Here is a 26,408-nt window from a genome sequence, read left to right as displayed (position 1 = left end):
TCCCCGCGCATGCGCACCGCGCTGTGGCTACAGACGGACCACGCCGCAATTCCTGCGTAGCAAGGACTATAATGCTTTCGCATTAAAATATTTGGTTCGACACTCTGATCTACAAGGCCATCCTTGCCTGGCAGCAAATCCCGCGATTTAAAGGAGAATGGAAGGCACCTCCACCATGTATTTTCCTACCGCGTGATATGAACATACCACCTTCTGGAACTGCTATGCAATACATCTCATTTGCCAATTTCGCATTTTATGAGAAAATTAGTTTACAAGAACGCGCCCCGCGGCAGCGATCTCCATCAGCTCCTTCTGGCGTGTTGTGACGTCAGATCGTCGAGCAGTTTTAGTGGCTGCCAAGAATAGTCTGCTAGAGCGAGGGAGGAAGGCAACAGGTCCACTGCTCTGTGTCAAACGCAGGACAGTCGGCGCCAAATACAACCACATAAAGGAAGAAGAAAAAATGGCGCGCGGGTCTCATTCTTCGGCAGAAGACGTGTCGTCGCATGAAAGAACTCTTAGATTGCGCGCTACTCTCATACCTTTCGCTCGACTATGCATCCCCGGGATCGTAGTCCTAATTGCTAATCCTCCTGACACGTCTTTGTCAAACCCTTCCAGGCTCCTTTAAGCTGAGTAGGCCAGAACATTACTGTTCACATTGAGCCGCTCACTACTACTAGTGTCCTGTGGTTATCTAACCGCGTTTGCTCGTTCGAAAGCAGGTCTGCTCTTCAAACTTCTGGAGCTTGATATTCGTTCAGCGTAATGGGCGTCTCTCCCCAAATGACAGGCACTGTTGCTTATGCGTTCTTACCTTTACAACGGCGATGGTGTTCGCAAAGAATGACTCGGGCGTGCTCTTCAGTATGGACGGCAGTGCCCCTTGAATGAGTGCGTTTCCACCCATAATCTTTTGACTAAGCGCCATCAGCCCTTGTTTGACCTGCGAGACAACATACTATTGCTGCAGTGGGCTCCTTGGTCACTCGCACCATGCACCTGAGGTTAGTCACTAGTACCTTTGCCGCCAGGTATTGCTGCAGTGCAGCAATTCAGCTTTTACCGTGAGGTGTGCTGGGATTTACGAATCACAGTTGCACTACGTGAACAGCAACGGAACACAACGAAAGGTGCACTTACGCCCTTGCTGAACACGTTGTGACGATCGTGGACAACAATCCAACCTGTCCGCCAGCCCGGCACCAGGAACCTGCAATCACAATTTACTCATAAGAAATGCGACTGTGACATGGTCTCCCCGAGCTACTCTGCAATGAGGAAAAAGTATACGCTTGCCAGGTGAGAGCGCACATGTACGTATCAGACATCGCGTGTTCGGCGCCGTGGTAAAGCATTTTCGGGACATCGAAAACGGCAAGAGATTTTAGTGCACGCTGTCAGGACAAAACAGTGGACCGTATAGCCGTGACCCATGAGAATATTGCACACCCGTCAACTACTTTAATCATTTCATAATGAACCGGCCTCGGTGGCTCAGTCGGTAGCGTGTTCGCTTTCTGTTCCCGAGATTGCAGGTTTCAACACGACAGAGGACGCCAGCAACTTGGTGGCAGGGTGCAAGTTGCTTAGACACGCCGTCTTCCGCGAGGGACGTTAAATATGGGGTACTTTGTGGTGAGCTTTCATCGCAGGTTAAAGAACCCTCAGGTGGGCAAAAGCAATCCACAGTCCGACTGCTGTGACGTCGCTCATGATCTCAGTTGTCTCACGACGTAAACACCCAACTATTATTATTATTTCATAATATTATATATATATATATATATATATATCATATTATTTCAAATGTCACTTGCTCATTCTTTATGCTATCTTCGCATCATCATTCAACCCAGTAACCCTTGGTGGGCTGTGCTATTAACCACCCTGATATAATGAAAAGAACGCACCAGAACGCCGATAGACGCACACACCACAAGTGCTGCCTATCAACTACAAGGTGTAATGGAATGACACAGTTAAATACAGGTTGCATAGGAAAACACAACACACTTGACCACCTGGACTAAGTGGCCCAGTCAGGAACATTGGTAGAAAGCGGGTTATGGCATGTTACGGCAGGTTATCTAGGGATCAATTAAAAACAATTAAAAACCCCAGTGCTGGGTAGGACAACGACGGACAATAAAAACGACAAGGACCGGCACTGAGACCGGCACTTTATTCTCCGTCCTTGTCCTACCCAGCACTGGGGGTTTTTAATTGTTTTTAATTGAAACATGTACCAACCAGCCCAAACACTCGCACTGTTATCTAGGGAATCTATAGCTCTTTGCTACATGGGATAGCAGACCACATTATAGTGGTACAAGCACGGTCAGGCAAGGACCGTGGTACAAGTGACCTGGAGGAGTCGGCACCACCCTTGTGTAACCATGCAGAGTCTTAATGTTGCTTTTAATTGAAGCCCAATATTGAAATAGAACGTAGATGCAGAATGCATGCACATGGTGCACCAGGTCAGCCTCTAATAACCCAAACGTATCTTCTCTCCCCATGAACCACGCCAACTACCATCTTTAGCTGAATAGAAATGTTCCAAATTGAATTCAGCCGGCAACTTTTTGTACCTTTTGCGGCATAGATATTGTGTTGTCTGCTCGGTGAAGACGAGGCGAAGTGATCGTATCGTAACGATAACTACATATTGCCCTACCTTTTCGTCAGACCACTACAGGAAAGGATTGGGACGTCTTCAGTCAAGGAAGCCATAGGATAGTATTTCTGTCCCGGAAATACCTGCGTCAGTGAAGGAAGCATAATGCATATCAGCATATTTTATCTTAAAGACGACAGTTGACGAAAAGTCAACGAGTGCAATCATCTGTTTGCTTCTCGTATGTTCGAAGCATCCCAGACGATGAGTGAAGAGAGGAACAAGCATAAAGCTTTCGTTGGGGTTCATGCCTTTCGAAATGAAACATTGTCGCTTTATGCCCCGTGCATGTCCTTACTTAAACATTTTTTTCTCCTCAAAACTAGCAACGCAAGAGAGACAATATTTCCTACAAACCTAGCCAGACAACTAAACGAATGGAATGCGAAACTATTTTCACAGAGTAGACTTTTAAAGCGCCGCTGCACTCATTAAAATAAGAGTAACTACATAACGCCTTCTTGGTGAGTTTTCGCCATCTAGGCGTCAAGAGAGTTCTTTCTCTCTTCTACGCATGCACCAGCTACAACAAAAAATAATCAGTCAAATAAAGCGGGCACGTAGAGACACTTCTCAGTAAAGTGCGAAGTTCATCAAGCAGTGCTGTTGTGAGATAGATGGCGCCAAGCAAAGAAAAGAAAAAATGTCATGTTTTGCCCCACCTTGCCCTACATAGGGACTGGGACATGCGGCAATCGTTTATGGGAGAGCCGGGTTAAGCTTTTGTTAATATAGTGCCAGGTAGGAGCGCTACTTCACATTATCAGCGAGAGGAGATGACATGTACATTATTATTGGCATGGCTACCATCGTTCGTCTATGTAGCGCCGTACTTCGTCTGACTGTTTCCCTCTACGCGCGCATCTCCCTCCATTGCATAGGAATCTCATAATAACTAGAAACCAAGCTAGCGAAGGCGGGCATCTCAGCAGGTCAGCCGCCAAGGTAGATACGGTAGGCCTAGCATGTTACGAACGGTATCTCCCACAAGCTCCGTGCGCATATCTCGCACGTCACGGCATAGAATTTAAACAGTACGATATTCGTTCCTTACAGAATAGCAAGCACACACGATGATAGCAGACAAAACAAACGCACTTCGCACAGGGCATGCCACACGGAACCCAGCGGAAGGAAGCACGACTTGGGATTGGATACCAGGGATGCCGAAGCGGACTGGCGTTCACGTGTTGAATGGCCGTGGCCGTATCCACCGTATCGGTCATGGCGGCTCCCAGACTTCGACGCTGGGAGGAGCTATCGCCTCCGTACAAGTCATTTGCTTTCCCCCATTACTCTCTCCCGCAGCTTTTCTTCTAGTCTCCCTCCTTACGATTTCTATGTTTCATTGTCGTTCACCTTCCTGCGGTTTCCCAAAATCACATGACGATGAATAGTGCCAACTAGCGCCAAATCCCGTAGGGTACCGGCGACCGCCGGAACTATACTACATCGATGCTGGAGCTTCGCGTATGTCCAGTTCTGTATAGTAGGTCGTGACATGGACGCCTTGCATAGTATGCGACTTCGTGCGAAGCAAAAGGAAAAAGTGGCAAATGTCAAGGACGAAAAACTGTAGTCGAGCAAATAAAAATATATTCGCCGTGTACTTACAAAATGCTCGTAGATCTCATCAGCGATGACAGGCACGTAATTCCTGGCAGCGACGGCCAAGATGTCTCGCAGATGCTCTTTGGTATAAACGGAACCGCACGGGTTGCTCGGATTGTTGACGATGATGGCTGCTGTTTGCGAGTCGATCTGGGCCTCTAAGTCCATCAAATCTACTTCCCAGCTTTTCTCAGGCTACGCAAGAGCAATAAAATGGAAGTGCGCTGAGTTACACTTCCTGACAATAAGGAAGTGAACGAAATTGAGTTCGCTCGTTTTCAGACAAGTAGGATTTGGAATAGATGTACTGTGTCAGGGATGTGCCCTCAATAGGGGCATGCAAGGTTGGGGCAAGTCCCAGGTGTGAGCACTGACTGCGAGGTCATTGCCTCCCCTTTCGTGCATGGAATTCCCGTATGGTGTGGCAATTTCGTCTTATAAGGCACATTTTATTGAAAGGATAAAAACACTGAAACTACTGTTTATTGCCGTACAAGCTTTCTTGAAGACTACTGCAAGACGACTGCAAGAAAGCTTGTACGTTAATAAACAGTAGTTTGTGTTTTATCGTTTTATCACTTGTGTTGACCGCACTTGACAAAGTTTCTACATTCCTAAAGGCAGATTTTAGCAGCATTTTCATGTACACAGGTATAAACTTTGGTGAGTGCAGGATTTATTTTTTAATGTGTTAACGGAAGATCTCTTTTTTCGCATCAATATGTGATTTGTGATCCATACGCGCAAAAAAAATACGGATATGCTTGAGAAAATCCCGAGGACACAGCACTGTGTTTCATCTTTAATAGATATAGGAGGGACGATACCTGGGCAACACTTTACAACAAAGCAGGCGTATATACCCCTGTTGCACGGGCAGCCTTCGACGACCGTTGAAACCAACTACTTTGAAAAAAACGCGCGTAGTGCCAGCAAGCGTGTAATGTGTCAACTTCTAAAAGGGCATTAAATCCAATGCCGCCTGACAGGTTGACACGATACACGCTTGCCTGCGCTACGCGCGTTTTTTACCGTTGACGGCTGCCCGTGTAATAGGTATTAATTATCCTCCAACAAAGTATTTCCCAAACTTCGCCGCCTCGCGGCCCATAAAAATATAGATGCCTTCGTCGCGACCGTTTAGTACACTAGGTGCCATTTGCACGTCGTGTAGCGTGTACCTATTACGCTTTTCCTATACGCAGGAGGACCTTAATGAACCAATCCTTCAAGATCAGCTCGACTACCGACGTCCTTAATTTCGTGCTATTTATCTGTGAGTATATTGATATATACTCTCATGTAATGTTCTAAAGTTCTGTAGAAGCCTGTTCGGGTGCATTTGGTGCACATCATGGAATTCACGCGCCTTTACGTCGTCTTCTCAGTGCGCACATGTCTGTCTACTGTTGCGTACAGTCTTGCCTTGCGCGCCGAGATAGCATGGAAAGTGCAAAAGGGCAATGCCTTGCTGTGCTGTCTCCGCGTTTTTTCCTTGCTTTCCTTGGACATTCTCGGGAAATGGCTTGGATGTTGTCCCCACCCACGCCAAGCAGCAGGCGAACATCTCGGCAACACTACCACAACCGCCACCTATTATACTGCATATGATATTGGTCGTGATGGTGATCACACTACTTACGCGGAGATTGTAGAACTTTGTTTTGATGCCCAGCGAGTCCGCGTGTGTCTTGTAGACAGAAAATCCTGGGCGAGGAATGAGCACATTTTGTCCCGCGTTGGCCAGGGCGGTGACACACATCTCAAGGGCATGGGAGCAGCCGCATGTCAGGATCACGTCCTGCGCACATGCAAGAGAAAGGGTATTAGATCCCGACACCTTTTATTTCCTGAACAATGTGAGGCACGGAAATTTACAGAGGGCTCCAACCGTCTAGAATAAAGAAGCAACAATTCCCTGGCTCCCAAGACAAAATAACTGAAAGGTTAACGTTCGTTAACGTCCTTTGCTAACCACAGCAGCTTCACACTTATAAGAGCACCGACGTACCACTCCGTAAATATTCCGAAGTAAAACATGCGAGAATGTGTAGAGAGTGTTGGTTGGGACATTGTGGTAGAGAGGAGTGCCTCTGTTCTTCACAGGCACCATTCTAGGCTTGGACGCGAGGTTGTAGAAGCGTCCTTCATACATCGTTCTTCCAACAACGTGAGTCAGAAGTAAATAAACCTGTCAGCGCTAGAGGTCGCCTTTGTTGCCCGGGGCTTTCCTGACTAGAGTTGTGTGTCTAAATAATGATGATGATGATAATTAGGGTTTATTGGCGCAAAAGCTACCAAGGCTATAGAGCGCCAAGCAATAGTAAGTGTCTAAATAAAATCAGTTGCAAGTTGAACGCCTCCGTGTGTGTGTCGTCTTTGTCCATCCGCGTTCTCAATCATGTTCTGAAGTGAAGCGTTTCTTTCTTGTTCTCCGCCTGTTTCTAGCTCAAGAATCACATTAGCAGCCACGTGGGTCTTTTTGCGGCGGCGTAGCGCAGTCAGTGAAGGAGAGCTCAATTGTTGTACTTGCACATAACTTTAACTTCATTCTCATATCTCACATCTAATGTTTCGCGTGTAATGAGGTAATGTACTGCTCTCCAGTGGTGAATCACCCCAGGTCATAGTCACGGTTTATTTGTTGTTGTTCTATTGCTCCACAGCCCTCTTCTTCGCTTGTTTGTAGTAATGGGCATAATAACGGTAAATTATATTCTAACAGTTTTCTTACTCCCGCTGCCAGCCAGCTACCGCACTAAGGAACAGACACAGAAATTTCAGCGTCTGTTTATCAGAACGAACCACGGCGAGTCTTTAGATGCCGACAGGAACACGCTTCGTCGAAGCCATCGATAGCAAATCATCTGAAGCAGCGAGATTTTATATTTCCTTACTTTTCATACCACTAGCCCGTCCAATCAATAAATTACCAGAATTACCAGGCGAGCTCAATCAGGCATGACACAAACACAACAGGAGCAACACGGTCTCGTTGCTTGCATTAGATGTCGCCCTTCCTCGCGTTTAAAAAATTTACCGAAGATTCTCCAACACTCATTTGTCTGTCCATTTCAAAATTCGCACTTCATTAATATTCAACCAGTATCATGAACCGTGGCTCTTGTCCACCGGCGTGACGTAGCTGAAGTGTCGAAATGATGGGGAAACATCTACATCTTTTCGAGCTGTGCTGAAACGTGTCTGCAAGCGCTGGAACGCCTTTCATTTGTCACTCCTGACAAGCAAACCCCATTCGTATTTAAGTCTGGCTGGTGAAGAGCCACCTTATCTGTATAACTATTAATGTAAAATACCGCATTGGCGATGGGCCAGATACCCAAGCCCTCTGTGGTAGCCACTCCTCTTGCGTTGTGTCAAGGTCATCAAGATTAGCGATGACGTGATCATTAATGAAGCGACCTCGCGCAATAGTAACAAACAATCTTGCTTGTTGCCCAAGCTGTCAATTGCCTTACAAGACAGCGGTATCACTGTACAGGCAGTCGAGGTTCCACTTGCCATCCTCGTTCCAACCACATAATCTGTATTATAATCGTAGCTCGGAAACTCGTGAGCGGCCGAACCTGTTCCTTAACAGAAAGAAATATCACACTGTTTTGATTTTGACATTAACCGCAATCAATGCAAGTGCCACGAATGTCTGGAAGTAATTACTGATTACGGATTACGGCCTACTGATGTCAAGGTTTTATCTCGCCGGAGGACTCCAGCAACTTGGTGGCACAGTACAAGTTGCTCAGACACAACGTCCTCCCGCGAATGACGTTGAATACGGTGTGACTGGGGGCGCGTTGCTGGCATCGAATGAAGATCGCAGCGTCGTATAACGCCGCTCATTGCACAAGCACGGACGCCGTTACGATGCTGCGATCTTCAGGCGATGCGCCCTGGATTTTCAGTGCACTTTAAACGACCTTCAGGTGGGCAACATTGATCCACAGCCCGACCACCGTGGTGTCGCTCATGGTCATAGTTGTCTCGTGACGCAAGACGAGGAACAATTAGCGTTAATCGCGCTAATTAAACGACTGCAACGTTGCGAGCATGACCACTTTTCATTTGAAAAGTGAAAAATTATCCCTGCTTCAACTGAAGCAGGTGAAACTGAACGAGCAACTGAAAGTAGCTCGACAGCCAACGGGCTTTCCGCTTTCTTCTGAAAGGGGGGGGGGGGGGGTAATGGCAGGACCTGCTTGCCGTTGTTGGCCACACAGACCTGCAAGCAACCTGTATTTGACATGCCTTGAGCCTATCTGATTTCTCTGTTGAACAACCAAAGAAAGTTTCTTCAGGTTCAGCTCCGGAGAACGAAACCCGCGGTACCAATTCCTGTATGCATTCGGTCCATGAGCCCGTATGTTAACTTACGTTAACTATCTGAATTCCAGTAGCTAAACGAAGTCATTCACTTACATTCATTAATGGGTGCTGGAGGCCATATTTGTGGCCTGCCTCGACTGGTTCCCTTTGGTATTAGCTGTGCATAATTAACCGCTACAGTGTGTAATGTGATGTGATAGATGAAGAAAAAAATGGGGACGTAACCGCTACCGTGGCGTCACTCACATTCGTAGCCGTCTCGCGAGGTAACATCTTGACACATCAGCTGTCAGGACAAGAGGCAGTACCCTATGCGGTTTCGGATACGGAAAAAATACGCGAGATACGCCGTGTGCCTGCTTCGCAAGCATAACATTCGGCACATGTGATGTAACGCCAGGCAGTGATTTTTTTGTCTTGTCGGTTTTTCCCTTGATTTCCATAATCACTTGGGGGATCTTGTGGTTCGTCTCAGGTGCAGTCCTTTTGTACTCGTTTGTTTTTATTTTGCGCGATAAAATCTTATCTTTATGGCAGTGTTAATGGCAACATTTCATTACGTTTCCACACCTCGTCAAACTCAAGGAAATATTACCCTCAACCCCGTTACAGCAGGTCCCTTACTCTTTTTGTTGATTTTTGTTCGTACTCCAGATACGACATTTCCAAAATCTAGATTTCCACATGCGCAATCGTGAAAATACACATGTGTGAACGTACTTATCTTGTTCGAAATTTGTACTTCCTTTCACATTACGTACTTCACTTTTTGATGAAGTTCCCTTTGTTTAACTGCCAAGGGGGTCGTATGCGAAGGCATAACCTTCTTTCCTCATGAACTTGGACGATTATGCTTGAGCCAACGGGTGCAAGAAATCCAGATATACCCGTATTCAATCGAAGAACGGCGGGAAATGGCGTCAATGATCCCTAGCAGAGCTACGCCACCGGAGGAATAATACTGCAGCGCCACCAGTGGCGCTCATAGGACTCCTATAGTTTCAGTGTCAGCGCACTACTCATAGCGACGCCGAGTAATCTGGCTAGCCACTGCACCCATTGGGAACAACGGTAGGGCTGCGCTTGAACGTCCCGTTCTTAGGTTGAACATCAACTGCGGCAGAATGCAGAATGGTTCCCTTACCTGAGGGTCGATTTGTAATCCTTCTCCAGACGAATACTCTGCGACGGCCTTCTTTGCGTCAAGTGTGCCTATAGAAGAAACAGCAACTTCGCATTACAAACGACAAGTCAAAACGTTTGAAGATTTTTCTTATCCTTTGTTAGGATACTGGATGTAGAGTTAGTCGCACGATACAGGGATTTCAACAGTTACGGCTTCCGCCAATCACGTTTATGATGTCGAACTTACGCCTTTCCGACTGTTTACGTGGCTGACACTTACGAAATTGCGCATGACGTTCTGTCTTTACGAACCGCAGTGTGTCCGAGAGCATAGGTCCATAAAATCTGCGCAGGAACCTTCGACGTCTATGGCTCTTCCACCAATTTTGTCCCAACGCTCTCGGTCACCAAGCTACGACCGTCAACGTCGTCTGCTAGGGGTTCATCACCTGTTTTAGAACGATCGATTCGCGCTGCAACCTACCACTCAAAACTTACACTCGGCCCACTAACACAAATAACGTCACAAAAGCAACCTCGCGGACATCTACAACGCAGAGCCTTCGCCCTCCCAATTTTTACTTAATGGTTACCTATGGATATTGCACGCCTATGCAATGCACGCTATGCAGTTGTACGCCTACATGGTTGTTCGTTTCACGTTGAACCTGCCCTCTCCCGTGCCCGTACAAGACATTTATTTTGACTAAAAATCACCTGTGCTTGGTATGTAGCCATGATGCTTCAGGCTTCGTAGGCTGGACTCGATGGCCGATATAATTTCTTCGCAAGGAACGAGATTTCCAAACACAGTGGGGTCTCCTAGAGAGCAGAAAGATTAACGTTATTCTTGTGCACCATTGCCTTTGAGGTGTCTAACACAATGACCGCAAGCAGGGCCGTGTACGAGGTGAACTTGCATGTGCGTGCTAGAACACGACCAGTGTCCCGCGAGATAGTCACGACATTGTCATTCGTTTTGAAGAGTTATAGCCGTCAACACAAAACAATGCCTTATTTATCACGCCATAAAAACAACTAATACCGTAGATAGCCCTATTTGCATGCTGCCTACACCAATGATCAGGCACACGTAATTTCTGGGTTAAAGGACGGAAGGACATCCGGCATAAGGTATCTTACGTCTTGTTCGAAGTAACCCGTGTTCAACCTGAGAACGGCATGAAATGTAGTCCTTCAACCCAATTACTCCGCCGGTGAAATTATACTGCAGCGTCACCAGGTGCCGGTTACAGGACTCCTTCAGTAGGGTGTCTGAATACTATACTATACTATACTATATTGAGGCACCCTATCCTTCAGTTTTAGAATGGGCGCGCTAGTTCTCGCGACGGCCAGTGATGCGGCTAGCTATTACTGTCAATCGGAACAGGCGCAGGATTAAACGTTCCATTCTTTGGTTGAACGGGGCTACAGTAACAGTATGTGGTTGATCAAGCACAGCTTCAGTGCTTTGATATATAACACGATACTCCTCACACGCAGAGCACGCACGTGCGTATGCCACGTGTTCAGAGGCGGCAATCATTTGATACATCGAAGAATGTCATGTCAATAAATTTCGCAACGGTGTGCGCGCACTCTGACAAAGTGGCATGCAAGCAAGACTGAGCTTTGAACGGCGATTGACTTACCTATCGAAAGCGAGATGAGACTCTTCTCAGGGTTTGGGACGAGGCCTGCATCTTCCACGAAACCACGAATGGGATTGTAGGTGTTTGTTGCAAATCGAGATGGTGGTGAATTCCAGGAGTTGCGCACTCTCATTGTCACGTGGACTTTCCCTGGAGAAATGGCTGTCACTTCACAACAGCGGCTGCAAAAGACAAACACTCGTTGTTAATTCTAGCTTGCCTTCCGACAAAACACGAGCAGTTCGCCCGTTCCATAGCCGTTCCTCTTCATGCAACGGTCCGGCCCAAACCAAACATAAGAAACCGCAGGAATGGAGTTGCCTCGGGACAGAAGCCGCCGATATTTCACAGAGTTCGAGGTAACTCGTTACAAGTAACTCGTTACACTAACCAAGTTCCTTTTTTTTGGTAACTTCTAACTTGACTCGGTACTTTTGCGCCGTGGTAACTTTCAGAGGAACTCGTTCCTTTTTCAGGTAACTTCGCCAAAGTAACTTAAGTAAAGTTCCAAGTTACTTTCAACTCGCTTTTCACTCACGTCCACATATTTTCTGCGGTTCCCTCATGGCATTTTTTGCCATAAAACATGATATTCAATCAATGACAGTATTTTATTCAGGAATTAAGAACCGCCGCCATTGAAATGAAGCTGAACCATTGTGCGGGAGTAAGATGCAAAGCGTTCCAATAGGCCTCCACCAGGGAAACGTCATCATGATATTGGTAGACAGACTGAAACCGAAACAAATCAGAAGGAGAGAGCTGGGTTCCACGAGCGGGCACTTGTTCGCTGCCTCCTACTGAAAGTAAAGTAGGACCGAGGATCGCGTCCCTTTAAAGGGACGGTCTCGGACAGCGCGGGCGATTCCGAAACTTAGCCAAGACCATACTCACGAGTACTGTACACATGCAACCGTCAAACTTTCATTCGGAATAACCTTGTCGTCTTCGAGGAATTTGTCGAAATGTGCCTAATAGCAGACGACTAAACTGGCTCTTCTCTCTCATGCAACGTCACGCATGACGTCGGCCTGCGAGTAAGCTGCCGTTGTCATGACAGTTGCAAGCTGGAGAAGGACCTTGGGTTGAGTCATCCCCATAAGCTCCCCTTTGCTCTGGAAACGGGGACGCTCAGACCCAAGCAGCACAATGTACTGAAAATCGAGTGCAATAGAGGTGGACGGTATGTGTCTTATCAATGTTCTTTAGTCGCACGAGCCTGTTCAAGGCCTTCCACCTACCCGTCCACCCCTATTGCACTCGACTTTCAGTACATTGTGCTGCTTGGGGACGTATATCTCCGCGAGCGGAGAATGTAGCCCGTGCATTGACTGTGGGGTCTCCGAGAATGTGGCGCATATAATCGGGTACGTGGAAGCTAAGTCACGTGTTTTCTTTCCGGGAGTATTTAATGCGGTTTTTGAAGAAACACGCACCCCTTCTCCATGTACGTCGTCAGCGACACTTCATTTCGAAACATGATCAGTGTGCAACGGGGAATGTAATGGAAGCGCGCGTAATATATTTCTGGTCTGAGCTGTAATGCGACCGGGCGCGACTTCAGATTTGTGATTGTGGGTGGGGCTGTCCTGCGATTTTTAACTTGTCTCTGAGGATTAACACAGTTGTTTTCAACCAGCATGTGGGCCACTTCTTGCAATGTGCGTTTTTCGCATGAGAACTAACAGAAAATGTACGAGAGTTGCAGCGGTCCCCAGTCACTTCTGTGAGTCGTCTCCTCACGCCGAGGCACTAGCGCGCGCAAAAACAGACGATTTGTGCATCCAGTCACGGACTTTCCCGCAGAGCGACGTAGCCGTTCTTGTTGTTGCCAACACGGACCGTGGCATGTTCTGTAATCTTTATCAATTTAATTCGGTTATTTAATAACCGTGACGTGCTTTGTCGAGTAAATTCGCAGTATTCTATTTTCAACAGAGGACAATCGAATGGTACACTTTATGAGAGGGGCAGGGGTACAAGACCATCCCTTTAAGGGACCATATCGTAATCCCCTAAAGACTAGGGTTGCCACCAGGCCGGTATTATACCGGCAAAGTCGGTTATTTGGACGCTCTGCCGGTTGCCGGTAGGAAGGTGATACCAGCAGCCTTTAGCCGGTATTTGTGGCTCAAGACTTTTCACAGGGGCTTTCGCGAGGTTTTCGCTTAAACATTCCAGTACAGCTTGAATAAATCTGCAGCAAAGCCCAACTCCGCAGTCACCAGTCGTTTTCTTATCTATTCATTATTATTATTATTATCATTGTTATTCATCAAGTCTTGTGTTCGGAGAGGACAAGATCAGTGGTCGTGCAAAACTATTGGTGGTTGTGTCGAGCAGATAGAACTTTGGCCGTATACAACTAGCATGAGATATCCTCCTGCAAAGAAGGGTTTGTGTGCATCGATGCGTTTTTTAGAGTAAATAACAATCCGGTTGCTCCAATACGATGCAGTGTACCGCTCATGCCTGTTTATAGTTTGTTTCTTTATTACAAATACGAGGTACAATGACAGCAACGGGGGCCCCGTAGCAGAGATAGAGGGGCCACCCATGATTAAGGACACGTGAGAAATACATACAATAAATAAATCAAGTAAATAAGGTAAATACACAAGAAAAAAAAAGGAAATCAACAAGTACAGGCAACTGAACAGATATATACAGCAATTAGCAAACACAGAAGATACGGAATAGAAAACAAGAACAAAAGCAGAATGAGTGAGAATGAAGGATTAAAGAGGTAGCTGTATATGTGATCTAGCGTTTAGTGACTAAATCGCAGTCATCAAGAGATGATATTTCAGTGCATGACGGAAACGATGAAATGAGGGAATGTCTTTCACATGGATAGGTAGTGAGATCCAAAAACTTACTGACGTCAAACTGAACATTTGTTTCCCATAGTTAGTTTTAACTCTGCACAAAAGGTAATTACGAGAATGAAAAAAACGAGTGGAACTAGTAAATGATGGCATTGGTCTTACGTAACGTAGATGAATGTCCTGTTTTAAACACCTAAAGAAAAGCAAGAGAGGACGAGACTGAAACAGTGCTGGTAGTGGTAGTATTTGAAGAGTATTAAACAGCTGAGAACTATCAGAGGGAGGAGTGAAGGTAATGATGCGGACGGCTCTTTTTTGGAAACGATACAACGGTAAGGTGGGAAGTATAGGATGTCCCCCATGAGGTAAGACAGTACGACAAGTGAGAATGAATGAACGCGTAGTAAAGAGAAGTCAAGATCGGGATCAGGATCATGCGATCAGGAAGAAAATCTCTAACCTTTGTAAGTACATGTAAGCCAAAAGCGGTACGACGACAAATATTAGTAATATGAGCAGAGAAATTAAGGTGGCAGTCAATTGTTACACCAAGAAATGATTGGGGTAGGTGGAAGAGTGTCACCATCTAATATTAAAGGTGGAACTGAAGGTATACTCTTGAGGACTGTGAAAGATGACGAACTCTGTTTTTTTGCAGTTGATAATCAGCTTATTGGGTTTACTGCATTGGGTAAGACTTGACAGGTCAGCTGCGAGTTTACAATGTAAGGAATGAATGCTTTTATCCGATAAGAAAATCGTGGTGTCGTCAGCATAGAGAATACAGTTAGAGTGCCTAAGAACATTAGGTAGGTCGTTGATGTAGATTACGAATAACAGTGGCCCTAAGATCGAACCCTGTGGGACGCCTTGGTTAGTGATAATAGGTTGAGATAACTTGTCGTTAATTTGTACTACCTGATAACGATCAAGAAGATAGTTAGCAATTAATTGGTTGGTAGGGCCAAAAATACCATAGCTGTCCAATTTAGATAAGAATAATACTGTGATTAATGGTATCAAAAGCCTTGCTAAGATCAACGAGAACAGCAGCAGAGACCTCATTTGAGTCGATCCCGTGTTTGATTCTATCAGTGAACTCTAGAACTGGGCATTCAGTTGAGTAGTTAGGTCTAAAGCCGAATTGATTCGGAGTTAGTAAGTTAAAATATTCTGAGATAGTTGTTAAGTCGTGTTACAAGAAGTTTCTCGAAAATTTTACTAAAAAATGGAAGGACGGCAATAGGGCGATAATTGTCAATGGATGCTCGGTCACCCTTTTTGTAAACGGGTGTTATTCTGGCATATTTTATTCCAGAAGGGAAGACGCCTGATTTGAAAATTAAGTTGAGAACATGCGCTAAGGGCGAAGCTAGGATGTTTTTCGCAAGTTTAATATGGCGAGCGCTGGTGCCATCTATACCAGAGGCCGTGAGTTTTAGGTTCGTGATTACTTCAATGACCTCGTCAGGTGAAGTTGGACGAAGGAAAAATGAGTGGGGACATCTGCTGACTGGTACGAAATTCGAAGCAACAGATGATTGGCCCGATGCAGATGCAAAATGTAGGCTGAAAGCGTCCGCAATCTCATTGTCCTCACTGTTAGCATTATCACAAAGATGCATTTCAGCAGGCATAGTACCTTGACTGCTCCTTCGAATCAGAGTATTGATAAGTTTCCAATTTTTCTTTGTGTTCTTTTTTTCTCAAGTTTTTTTCAATTCATCAAGGTAATATGTCCGTTTTGCAAGTCTGAGCATGGTTAGAAAAGGTAGTTATGGTAGGTAGTAGGTAGTTAATATGGTAGTAGGTAGTTGGCATAAGGTAGTTAGAAAATTTACGGTAGCGTTCCTTGAGCACCGTGTTATTTGGGGATCTTTTAACTTTCTTAAATAGGTTATTTTTCCTCCGGATAGAGGTGAGAAGGCCGGGAGTTATCCATGGGTTGAGTGGCGAACAGTATTTTCCTGTGGCCCTACTATGTGTAGTACAGGAGGATAGTGTGCTGGCGATGCGAGATACTAAGCAACTGTAGCATTCCTCTGGCAGGCAGGAGTTAGGAATGAAAGACCAATCAGTGGAACCGAGTGATTCAAGGAGTTTATGTTCATTGACGTGAGACCTGGTGGACTCTTTCTTCACCAGCTTCACCCCGAAGCTCGAAGCAGTGAAAATGGGATAATGTTCAGAAATGTCATGCCTTATTACCCCTGATGTTGTGAATTGATCCAGGTTACTAAATATGTGGTCGATGGTCGAACTGGAAGTATCCGATACTTTTTGGAATAGTAACAAGGCATGTGAAGCCATAGCTAGTAAAGCAGTTAGTGTAAGCGGAGCAAATAGATGATGTGTCAGAAATGTCAATGTTGGTGTCACCAAGGATAAGTACATATTTCTTTTCAGTGGACAAAGCACTTAAAACTGCTTCAAGAGCATTACAGAAGTCGCTGTATGGAGCACTAGGGAAACGATACACAATTCCAACAATAAGATTACGGTGGAGGCCAGTGGTTGAACATTTTGCTACCTCTACCCAAACAGACTCGCACATATCAACATCAATGAATAAATCTTTTCTGTGAGAATATGACAAGAACGAAGAAATTAATATCGCAGCACCACCGTGTGGATTATCTTTACGACAACAGAACCCTGCGCGAAGCCATGTTTCTGTAACACCAATAATAGCAGGTGATAGTTTAGAGGTTGAGATCATGTTATTTAAGCCATCATAGTGTTTCCGAAGGCTGCGGATATTTACGTGCATGGCAGAGAATTTGTAACTTTTGAGCACTTCCAGTTCATCTCAGGAATAGTACCGACAATCTGCATGCTCTGTAGCCATTTCAGTTTGACAGACCAAAGGCTAACAACAATAGTAAGAAACAAAGTCATTTTTGACACATCATCGGGGCACAGAATTCGGATAACAGGCGTAGACACATCCTGACGGGCGAAGATCTTATCATGTCGCACCCACACAAACTTCCATTTCAATGTTTTCTTTTGAGCAATAGTCATACCAAGTAACTTTTTCAGATCTGAACATAAGGGCCCATTCACATACATTGGCTGGGCATCAGTAAATCCAAGGTCGGTAGTAACAAGTCGTTTTTTCCTCGATTTTTCGAGAACCATGTCCCGTTTACCGGGATGGAAAAACTGTACAACAATGTTGTGGGAGGGTCCCTTGGGAATGGGAACACGATGGCAAACTTCAATGTCATTAGGGAGTATAGGTTCAACGATGGCATCACCCAATTTCTTCATCAATTCGGGAGTAGATTCGTCTTGTGAGAAGGGCACTCCCTTTATTTCGATATTTCTATTCCTTGAGTATTGTTCAAGCTGAATTGCTCTGGTGTTCAAATCTTCGAACTCTTTTTTCATATCCCTACATTCCTGTTGTAACGCCTCATTCGCCTCTCTCAGATTACGGTTTTCTATGGTGAGACTCCATCTTCTTCTGGAATTCTTCAAAATTCTTGTTAAAGAAATCCATGCTGTTTTTGAACTGACGGAGTTCATTACGTAATTCACGTTCTACGCATTCCTTAAACGATTTTAGTTCTATCTTAATATCACGCTTGAGCTCGTCACACAGCCTAGCAACTTCTTTGTTCATATTGAGAGCAGAATGGTAAGCACAGACAACAATGAAATGTAAAGAACCGGTGACAGTGACAGCGCCTTCGAAATCAGCGGAATATATGGAATAAGAGCCGGAAACTAACCTGGAAGACGTTCAATCCTGGAAACTGATGTTTCACTCAAGCTGCCACTGTCACCAAATGTTGGGACAGAGTAGAAGCACGGCTATTGTAGTATCGCTGTCGGAGCTGGAGTAGATGTCGCTGTGCTCGGAACAGTAGACACGTGGATATAGTACGGGGGGGGGGGGGGGGGTCAACCCGAAGAAGGGGTGATAACCGAGCAGCACAGATAGTGATTTCTAACATCAATGATCCAGCCACACACAGAAACTTATGTTACCTCGTATTATCTCTCTGTCTCTGTGTGCCCTCATCCACCCTTCACCCACTTTCCCTTTCCCGCGAGCATTTCACCTTCCCCTCTATACCACCTCCTCTCCCTCAGCCGATGTTTTTCACTACGAAAGGTGGCAACCCTACTCAAGACAGTGGCTTTCGTGCGCGACCTTGTTCACCTCTAGCTTCGAGCGTAGTTCAGTTCTACCCAATTTTGGCCTGTAGAACACTATGACGTAATTTGTTTGCAAACAGAGAGAGGTCTATTGTTGGACATAAACGAAAACGATCTAAGCGTGTTGCACTCCTCCGCAGGCAAGGTCTAACTCAACTGCTCACGCGCACCTGCTTAATGCTATTTTGTGTGCGAAGTAACTTGGAAATAACTAGTTATTTTTATCAAGTAACTCAGTAACTGCGAGTTACATTTCAGGCTGAAGAACGTCGTTACTAACTTAGTTACATTTTGCACACCGTAACTTAACTTGTAACGAGTTCTTTTTGACGGGTAACTTCTCAATCTATGATATTTCGAACAGAGACTGTTCTTCTTCTGGGCCAAGAAACTGCAGTCAGTAGTACTTTTTTGTTATGGGTAGCGTCCCCGTGTAAAATATTTCAACTAAATTCGTGGCTAATCATTTTGAGTCTTTTTTTTTTTTTTCGCTGCCGTAACGTCACCATCTTCAGCCTCAGATTCTTGTTTCTCCAAGCAAGAAAGTCACCGTTTGTAAACAAAACTTGGTGATTACGTTTTATAATAATCTAGAAAAAGTTGTCAGTCACATATACCTCTATCGCACGCTCTTATGACGTCTGCAATGGGGTAGAAACTCATGCGTACGTCGAAACCAAAACCACAACAACAACTTTATGTTAATCATGATGAATGCGGAGTTTCATCGCAAGGGGCGCTACTCTACCCCATTGCTGGCGGTAATGCGATGAAATGGAGTAATGAATCGCCTCACAGTGAGGACCCAAATCCTACGGTAAAAGTTTAGAAGCGCTTTTATGGCTTTTAAGGCATTTCTAGGCTGGGTTTGGCCATGGACAAAGCAATTGACCTCTCCCTGTTTGTGAACAAATGACGTCATAGTGTTCGACAGCGCCACCAATTTGGTAGAGTTGAGCTACGCTGGAAGCTAGGGGCGAACAAGGTCACGCTCGAAGCCACGGTCTTGAGGAGATTACGATGGTCCCTGAAAGGGACGCGACCTTCGGTCCTACTTTGCTTTAAATAGGAGGCAGCGAACAAGTGCCCATTCGTTGAACACAGCCCTCCCCTTCCGATTTGTTTCGGTTTCAGTCTCTACCAACGTCATGATGACGTTTCACGGGTAGAGGACTATTTTGACATAGTGAGACGGCGACACTCCAGCTAACCTACAGACACTGAGAGTGAGGTTCTGAAAGGTTGGTAGTGCGGGGAATGGAGAAGGATGTGCTATAGATCTTCCATGTCACCGCAGTGACGGCATCTTGTAGAGTAAACTTGTAGCAAGCGGTAACGCCACTGATCAGTCAAAGCCGCGTTCAGCCCCATTCGATGAATTAATGCAACGTTCTGACTGGGGGTGTTTCGTGGCACCCGGAAAGCGATCCCTCGATCAACTCTTGCAAGCATTGATGTCAGTTGTCCATTGGCGGGAAGCCAGGGATGCCACTAGACGTCGAAGAATGCGAAGACGCCAAAACCAGATGTGATCATGTGGTTCGTCTTTCTTGCTTTTCTCCTTCATTTTCTTGACTACGAACTAGCAAGAGAAAGACTGAGGCAATCCCTCCAAGCCCTCGACCAAGGGCCTTTCCTCGTTTGTAAAGTGATGAAGAGTTGCCCTAAACAGGACCAAGAAGTTAAAGCTCTGAAGGCACTTTGCACCTTCCTAAAAGATAGCATCATACACTGCCACATTTAACACCTTCGCCGCGCCTTTAAGATAGAGTCCAACCCAAATGACATGGAGCTGCAGGCGGCTGTAGTACCAGCCACCCTACAACAAGCCTGTCTTCCCCCTTGTTTTTTATCAGATAATGCTTACTTACTAACCTACTTGTTTACCACCAAAACTACAATGTTATGGTGAAGAAAATCCTTCATTTGACGCCTACTCCTAATCTTGCGATCGAACACGACACTGACATCAAAACCGGTCCGCGGCTCAAGACTGTCCCCTTCAAGGGTCATGTGCAAAAATTTCTGCTCGCGAAATAAAAGGTGACGTTATCGTGACACCGACACAAAAGGAAGGGGATTCACTCGTTGCCTCGTGCGTGATTTATGAGTGAGACAACCTCCAAGGTACGCTTTCCCTCTCTCTCTTCATGTCAAGAAGGCCGACAATGCGGATTGGCCCTCTGGGCCCCCGCCTTAATGATGAGTGAAGGCATATGAGCTCTAATACTCTAAAGCCTGAAAAAACACCTGAAATGGCGACAATACGGATTGGCCTCTGGTTGGTCTCCTCAAACGATTTGCCCAAACATGGCGGGAGAACATCTGAGAAGTCCAATTGAAGGCCTCTCCATATCGTCCATATCGAATGAAGGCATCTCCATATCGGCTTACTCTCAACATCCGGCGGCTGCTCATGTCATGTATTCCATCAAATAGCAGTCAATGCCACTACTTCGCGTGAGTTTCTCGATATCGTGGCCGGTGGTGAACGAGGGACAAACTGACACCATGGTTTCGAAATCGACTGGAAAGGACGCGATCGTCCCTTTAAACAGCGAAAATTCCCAGTTCCCTCCTGACACCGTGATTTGTCCCCTTAAATGCAATCTCCGATTGTGTGGGTAACGTTGCAGATAGATAGTGCACTGCCTATAAAGCGACCCCCGACTCCTCCTACGATGCGTACTGTCGGTTAAAGACTATGATGATGAACGCGCAGCTCTTTCTCACATTGGTTTGAAAGAACGGAGCAAACTTAACAGTTTGCTGCCACAGAAATAGGCTGACACTACCTTACGCGTAACTCTACTCCGATTACCTATTTGCCTTATCGCTCTTAATTGCCTATATGTTATCAACATCAAACTTAACTTAACTCTTACTTAAACTTACTCAAACTTAACTCTTATTTGTCTGGGTAAAGAGAAATGTGAAAAAAAAATGCAAACAATAAACAGCTCAGCATAACTTTGAACATCAAAAGAATGAAATATATTTCGACTTGCATTCAACGTATTCAGCTCCAATATTTGCTCCAAGAAAATACTGGAATCCTAAAAATACAAGCTTTGAAGTGACACAAATTCGTTTGAAGCTGCAGTCGGCACTTAACATTTCACTGTCGCCTTCCTATTAGCATCTGCGACTCAGTTGTCCTTGACCGTTTGGGTGTCCCTGATCTACTCACCATGTTTAACTCATTAAACAATCGGTATGAGTACAATCTTATATACAAAACAGCTCTCAAGCATCCACTACGTGTAAGGTATGCTGCTTAGCTTAACACCTTGGATACAGTGCAAGACCCCGACATTTCCACTAAACTGCAGTCCGAATCCGTGCTAAGTGTTAACGGTATCGTAAAGCAGCAGACTGGCAGTTTATGTTGATGACGTATATATGGTTTAACAGCTCGCTTGCTTGTAAAACTAGTGCATCAAGTTACAAATCTGACAGAAAACAGTACGTATTTATTTTGGCACCCGAGTCGAGGCAAAATGGATCGGGGTGTCTGGTGGGAAATAATCCCCAATTCGTCAAGCAACAGTGATCTATGTTCCCGACTGGCTCACTGCTCCTTATGGCTACGTAGCCGACACGTAGCCAACTATTTCGACTCAGTGTGGTCGGCATGAAATGTATTTTTGCCGCCGTACTTGACACGCAATACGCAGTTGGTGGGGAATTCAATACATTGTCGTCCTGAATTTTTTATGTTAATTTTCTTTAAAAATACGAGCCCAATTGGTGGCAAAAATTGTGACGTAAGAATACCGGGGGCAGAGGCTATTGAATAGATAAATATTCTACGATTTCACCCTCTACTAGCAGTGATGAGAAGTACTTGAAGTACCAAGTACCACTTTATGTACATTTCTCAGTACTTGTACTTTACATAAAGTACATTTCCATTTGTGTACTTTGTACTTACTCTACTTTAAATACTTTTCTTCTGTGCTTTCCTTTCCAAGTATCCAATTATCCAAGTACCCAATTGGCAATACAAACGCAAAACTTGATCGCAAAATCGTTTCTTCCGCTGTAAAATAGCTGTAAAATATCCAAGTTTTCTATCTAGCGCTTGGCAAAAATGCTCGCTAAAAGCTTTCTAACGATAACAGTCGAAATATAATTACCTCACCTTTCGTCGCTAACCAAGTGTTGAAACGTTCAGCGATGCGATAAAAATTTTCTAACGTACTTGATGAGCACTTCAAAGTACTTTGTGAAAGACTCCGCACTTTACATTAAGTACATCTGTATAGGGTGGTACTTTGTACTGTACTTAAAGCACAACAAGTGCTAGGTACTTCACTTTAAGTACAATTTTGAGATACTTAGCACCATCACTGTCATTCTGCACTTTACTGTACCATTAACGTCACCCTCTCTGAGGCTTTTTTTTTTCTTTTTTTAGTTATTAGAAATGAAAGGAGGTGGCCGCGTTTCCCTTACATACCACCGGTGCTCACTGATTAGCATGCAATCGGGCCGGTCAACCCACTTCGTCTTGCGTCACAACTTGCATGCGGTGGGGCATTATTTGCCGCTCGGGTCGTATCACCGAGGGGCGAAGGAACGATAATCGAACAAGGACAAGGTCGCCAAGGGAAGCCCATGCAGCTGAAGGTCAGTCGCCAGACGAGACATCATCCGAGCGCAGGGTTGCAAGCTTTTATCTTTGACTGGTCAACGATGAGACTTATGAGGAAACTCGACTGGCGTCATTACTCCCCGAGCCAGTGCGTGACGGAATTCGAAAAATTACCCCATGTAGTTGGTCGAGCTCCAGACGGAGTGCTCTCCTCAGATTGACGTAATAAAAAAAAATCTACTACGTATATGTGGTTGTTTTTCGGGAAACTTTCGGGGAATGTAATCTGCACGAAATTAAGGGACACCAGAAAAATGGGTGCACATCGAAATAAAGTGATCGAAAGCCCCGTTGCAAAATTAGCTGCTGTATAAATGTTACCCGACTATAAAATGCGCAGCTGAGCGCGGGAGCCAGCCAATATTGCTGGTCTTCCACGATGATGCCAATACATATATATGAGCGCGGGAAACTGCAAGCGGCGAACTGAAACTCACCTGGACATAAAAATGCAGACACTGAACTTGGACTAACCTACCAATAAACTAACCAACATGCTGCTCTGTGGTGTCCACCCTGCTAAGCCTAACGGCTGCTAAAATGTGGCTTTCGTTAAAACGACTTGGACATTCACCGAAAACCCGTGAATTTGAGTGGTTAAATCGAGATGTAATGTTTTTAAACACAGCATATCGTCTTACGAAGCAACCGAACATTCTCCCTGATTTTCCTTGTTTCTAGCATCCTTCGCGGTGCTGTTCCCGGGAAGATTTTTTTCCCTAAAATCTAGAACACTAATCTGACACTAATCTGAGATGGAGAGGATCAGAAGGAGAGGACTTTCTTGGGAAAATCAAGCGAATCAGTAAATTAAGAATATAGGAAATAGTAGGCTAAAATGTTAAGGAGGATGGGCTCACTAATTATGTGACTCATCCAATCAGACAACAATACAAGACACAAATTTAGGATGGAGGAGGAGGACGAGAACGTGAATTTCGAGATCGGGGATTTCGCAAGCGGAAAATCGAGGTCCTCCACAGAAAAATAATGTTCTTGCAACGTTCTTGTGGGAATGTGAATTCTGGCCCATCCTGCAGAATTCGGGCTACTCAGATAATACTTTACCTTCCTTTCAATTAGGTTTTCTTCACATTTTTAAGGACCCCCATCCCCCCGGAAAAGCGCAATTCATGGGTGACAATGCCTGTGCTAAGGCTTGGCTAATTGGTACTTCACAGAGTCCCAAGCAGACATGTACAAGACACTCAAAAATGCATTTAAGATAAGATAATAAATACTAATGTTAGAATGTAATTAGGATAGAGTATAAATACATGAAAATTAAAGTAATTAAGATAGAGTACAAAATGCTTGAAAAAGTTTTTGAAATACAGTTAAAATACTATTTATCCTTGAACGCAAAAAGGCACCAAAGGCGGGTCAATGCGTCAAGTTGCTACTATTAGACATGAATCACCGAAACCCGTACCTAAAACTGTACTACGATAACCGCCGCTGTGTGATAGGAGTCATCTGATGAAAGATGAAAGTCACTGAAAAGGTTAGCCAGCTGTAGGACTCGAAGCCACATCTTCTGGATTACACTAGTCCCAAAAAGATGACAAAGAGATACCACATAACTCCACGAAGTATATGTGACCCAGAACAAAGCAAACTTCTAGCAGGTCCCTGCTCAGCGAGGTCAGAATTCGGCGTCACCGCGTCAGGGCACACATAATAGAACCCTCACTGGCCAAGGATTAGTACACGCGGGGCAAGATCTCTAAATGGAGACTACGAAGAAGGGCCAGTTTCCGTTTCAAGTCCGAGGGACTCAGGAAATTTCCACTGAACAAGCAAGACAATGGAAAGACTAGACACAGAAAGTTTGAGAGCGAGATCCAAAATATGTAATTAGAGTATTGAGTAGAAAATACCATAAAATGTATTTTAAATAGAGTACAAATACACAAAACAAAAAGTATTGAGTAGAGTACCAAAATACCACAAATTGTATTTAAAATACAGTATTTTAAATACAATACTCCAAATACGTACAAGTCTGGTCCCAAGTACGTAGTAGTTTTCGAGGCCAGTGAAACAAAGAAAGACGAATTTGACGTTTGAGGGGATCGCGTTCCTCACAAGACCCAATCCGTTGAACCTGCCACATACCGCTGTCTGATGCAACTCTAGTGCATCATGTCACGAGCGAAATTAACCATGTAAACCTACAACCGATACGAAATTCCTCTCTGAGGGAAGTACTTATCTGTTTCTCTCGCTTGCTGACACCCTCTGTATCCCTCCTGTATATAGTATGTATAGCTGTTGCCTAAAGAAATGCAGACTCTGGATCAGAGTTGCTGTTACATTAAAGCAATACGGGACGTTTCATTTCGAGTGATTTTTTACTCTGGAATATCTACGCATTTAAGGTACAGACACGTTACTAGATTTTTTTTCTTCTGGCTGCTGGGCAGAGTTCGAACACTGTTTCAAAGGGTGTTGTGCCATGCGGAAGTTCGCCTCGTGATGACTTTGAATGATGGTGATGACAGTAGCATGTAAAAAGCAGTGGCCGAAACGGTCTTCTCGCACTTCGTCTCTGGTAGAGACTTTTTCACGCTGCTTGGCACGGAAACGCTGCTGATGCATCAAGACACACGGAACGCTCAATTGCTAACCCCCAGAGGTAGGTCCTATCTTATCAGTGTGTCCACCGTCGTCCTTAACATTCTTCAAATCAATCACAAGCAATAACATGGCGTCCTTGTCTCTATGTTTATCGTCGCTGCGCATTTTTGTGCGAAGTTCTCGGTGCGAAGCCAAAGTGTTGGCGCCCGATGCAGTCACGTCTACGTACGCATTGGAGGCTCGACCCGATTGTCCTCAGATATCGCCACTCCCGTCCATGAAGGGGCACCTTGGCATCGCCACACCTCCGTACCGTTAAGGACACTTGCATTAGCCCCGCGGGCCTTATTATCTGAGCGCGGCAAATTGCGACAACATCACTTACGCGCCGTCACGCGCTTGTTCTTGCAACACTTCCCCGTAATTATAGTAAAGGGAGCGCGTCATGTACGGCTAGAAGTGCGTCATGTGAAAAGAGCCAATCTCGTAAACATAATGCGACAGTAGTTTATAGTAGACAAGCTTTGACATTGACATTGCACTTGTGGTAAGGTCAGCGATAAGTGGTAAGACGGCCCTTCTCAGATAGGTCTGGGAATATGGATAGCGTTATTTGCTTTGGCGCGTGCCGGAACTCCTGAGCGAGGACGCATGGGAGGTATTATTCGCAAGTGCGTCGTTGGATGTTAGCAATCTGATAACTAGTGTGTTTTCCATGAGCAACTTACCGCATTATGAAATACGTCTTATGGCGAATT

The 26,408-nt window shown here is 45.1% G+C and overlaps 1 protein-coding gene across 2 annotated transcripts in view; it reads right to left on the bottom strand.

Moving 5' to 3' along the window:
* The window catches only part of LOC135385186 (tyrosine aminotransferase-like), a 49,367-nt gene that overhangs the window by 8,408 nt on the left and 14,551 nt on the right, over window positions 1-26,408 (bottom strand). Inside the window, exons 1-9 of one of the 2 annotated variants that reach the window (XM_064614381.1) lie at window positions 17,984-18,078; window positions 11,419-11,600; window positions 10,481-10,585; window positions 9,783-9,850; window positions 5,937-6,095; window positions 4,298-4,489; window positions 2,684-2,766; window positions 1,147-1,216; window positions 821-949 (exon numbers count right to left, since the gene is read on the bottom strand). In XM_064614381.1, the coding sequence (XP_064470451.1) occupies window positions 821-949; window positions 1,147-1,216; window positions 2,684-2,766; window positions 4,298-4,489; window positions 5,937-6,095; window positions 9,783-9,850; window positions 10,481-10,585; window positions 11,419-11,551 (939 nt within the window). In that variant the 5' untranslated portion in view covers window positions 11,552-11,600; window positions 17,984-18,078. Of the gene's footprint in view, window positions 1-820; window positions 950-1,146; window positions 1,217-2,683; window positions 2,767-4,297; window positions 4,490-5,936; window positions 6,096-9,782; window positions 9,851-10,480; window positions 10,586-11,418; window positions 11,601-17,983; window positions 18,079-26,408 lie in introns of those variants that run through there. The other variant, XM_064614380.1, reaches the window with a different exon arrangement.

The sequence above is a fragment of the Ornithodoros turicata genome, chromosome 2, assembly GCF_037126465.1.
Source record: "Ornithodoros turicata isolate Travis chromosome 2, ASM3712646v1, whole genome shotgun sequence".
NCBI lineage: Eukaryota > Metazoa > Arthropoda > Arachnida > Ixodida > Argasidae > Ornithodoros > Ornithodoros turicata.
The sequence above is the reverse complement of the archived record's forward strand: the minus strand, read 5'-3'. Positions and strand labels throughout refer to the sequence as shown.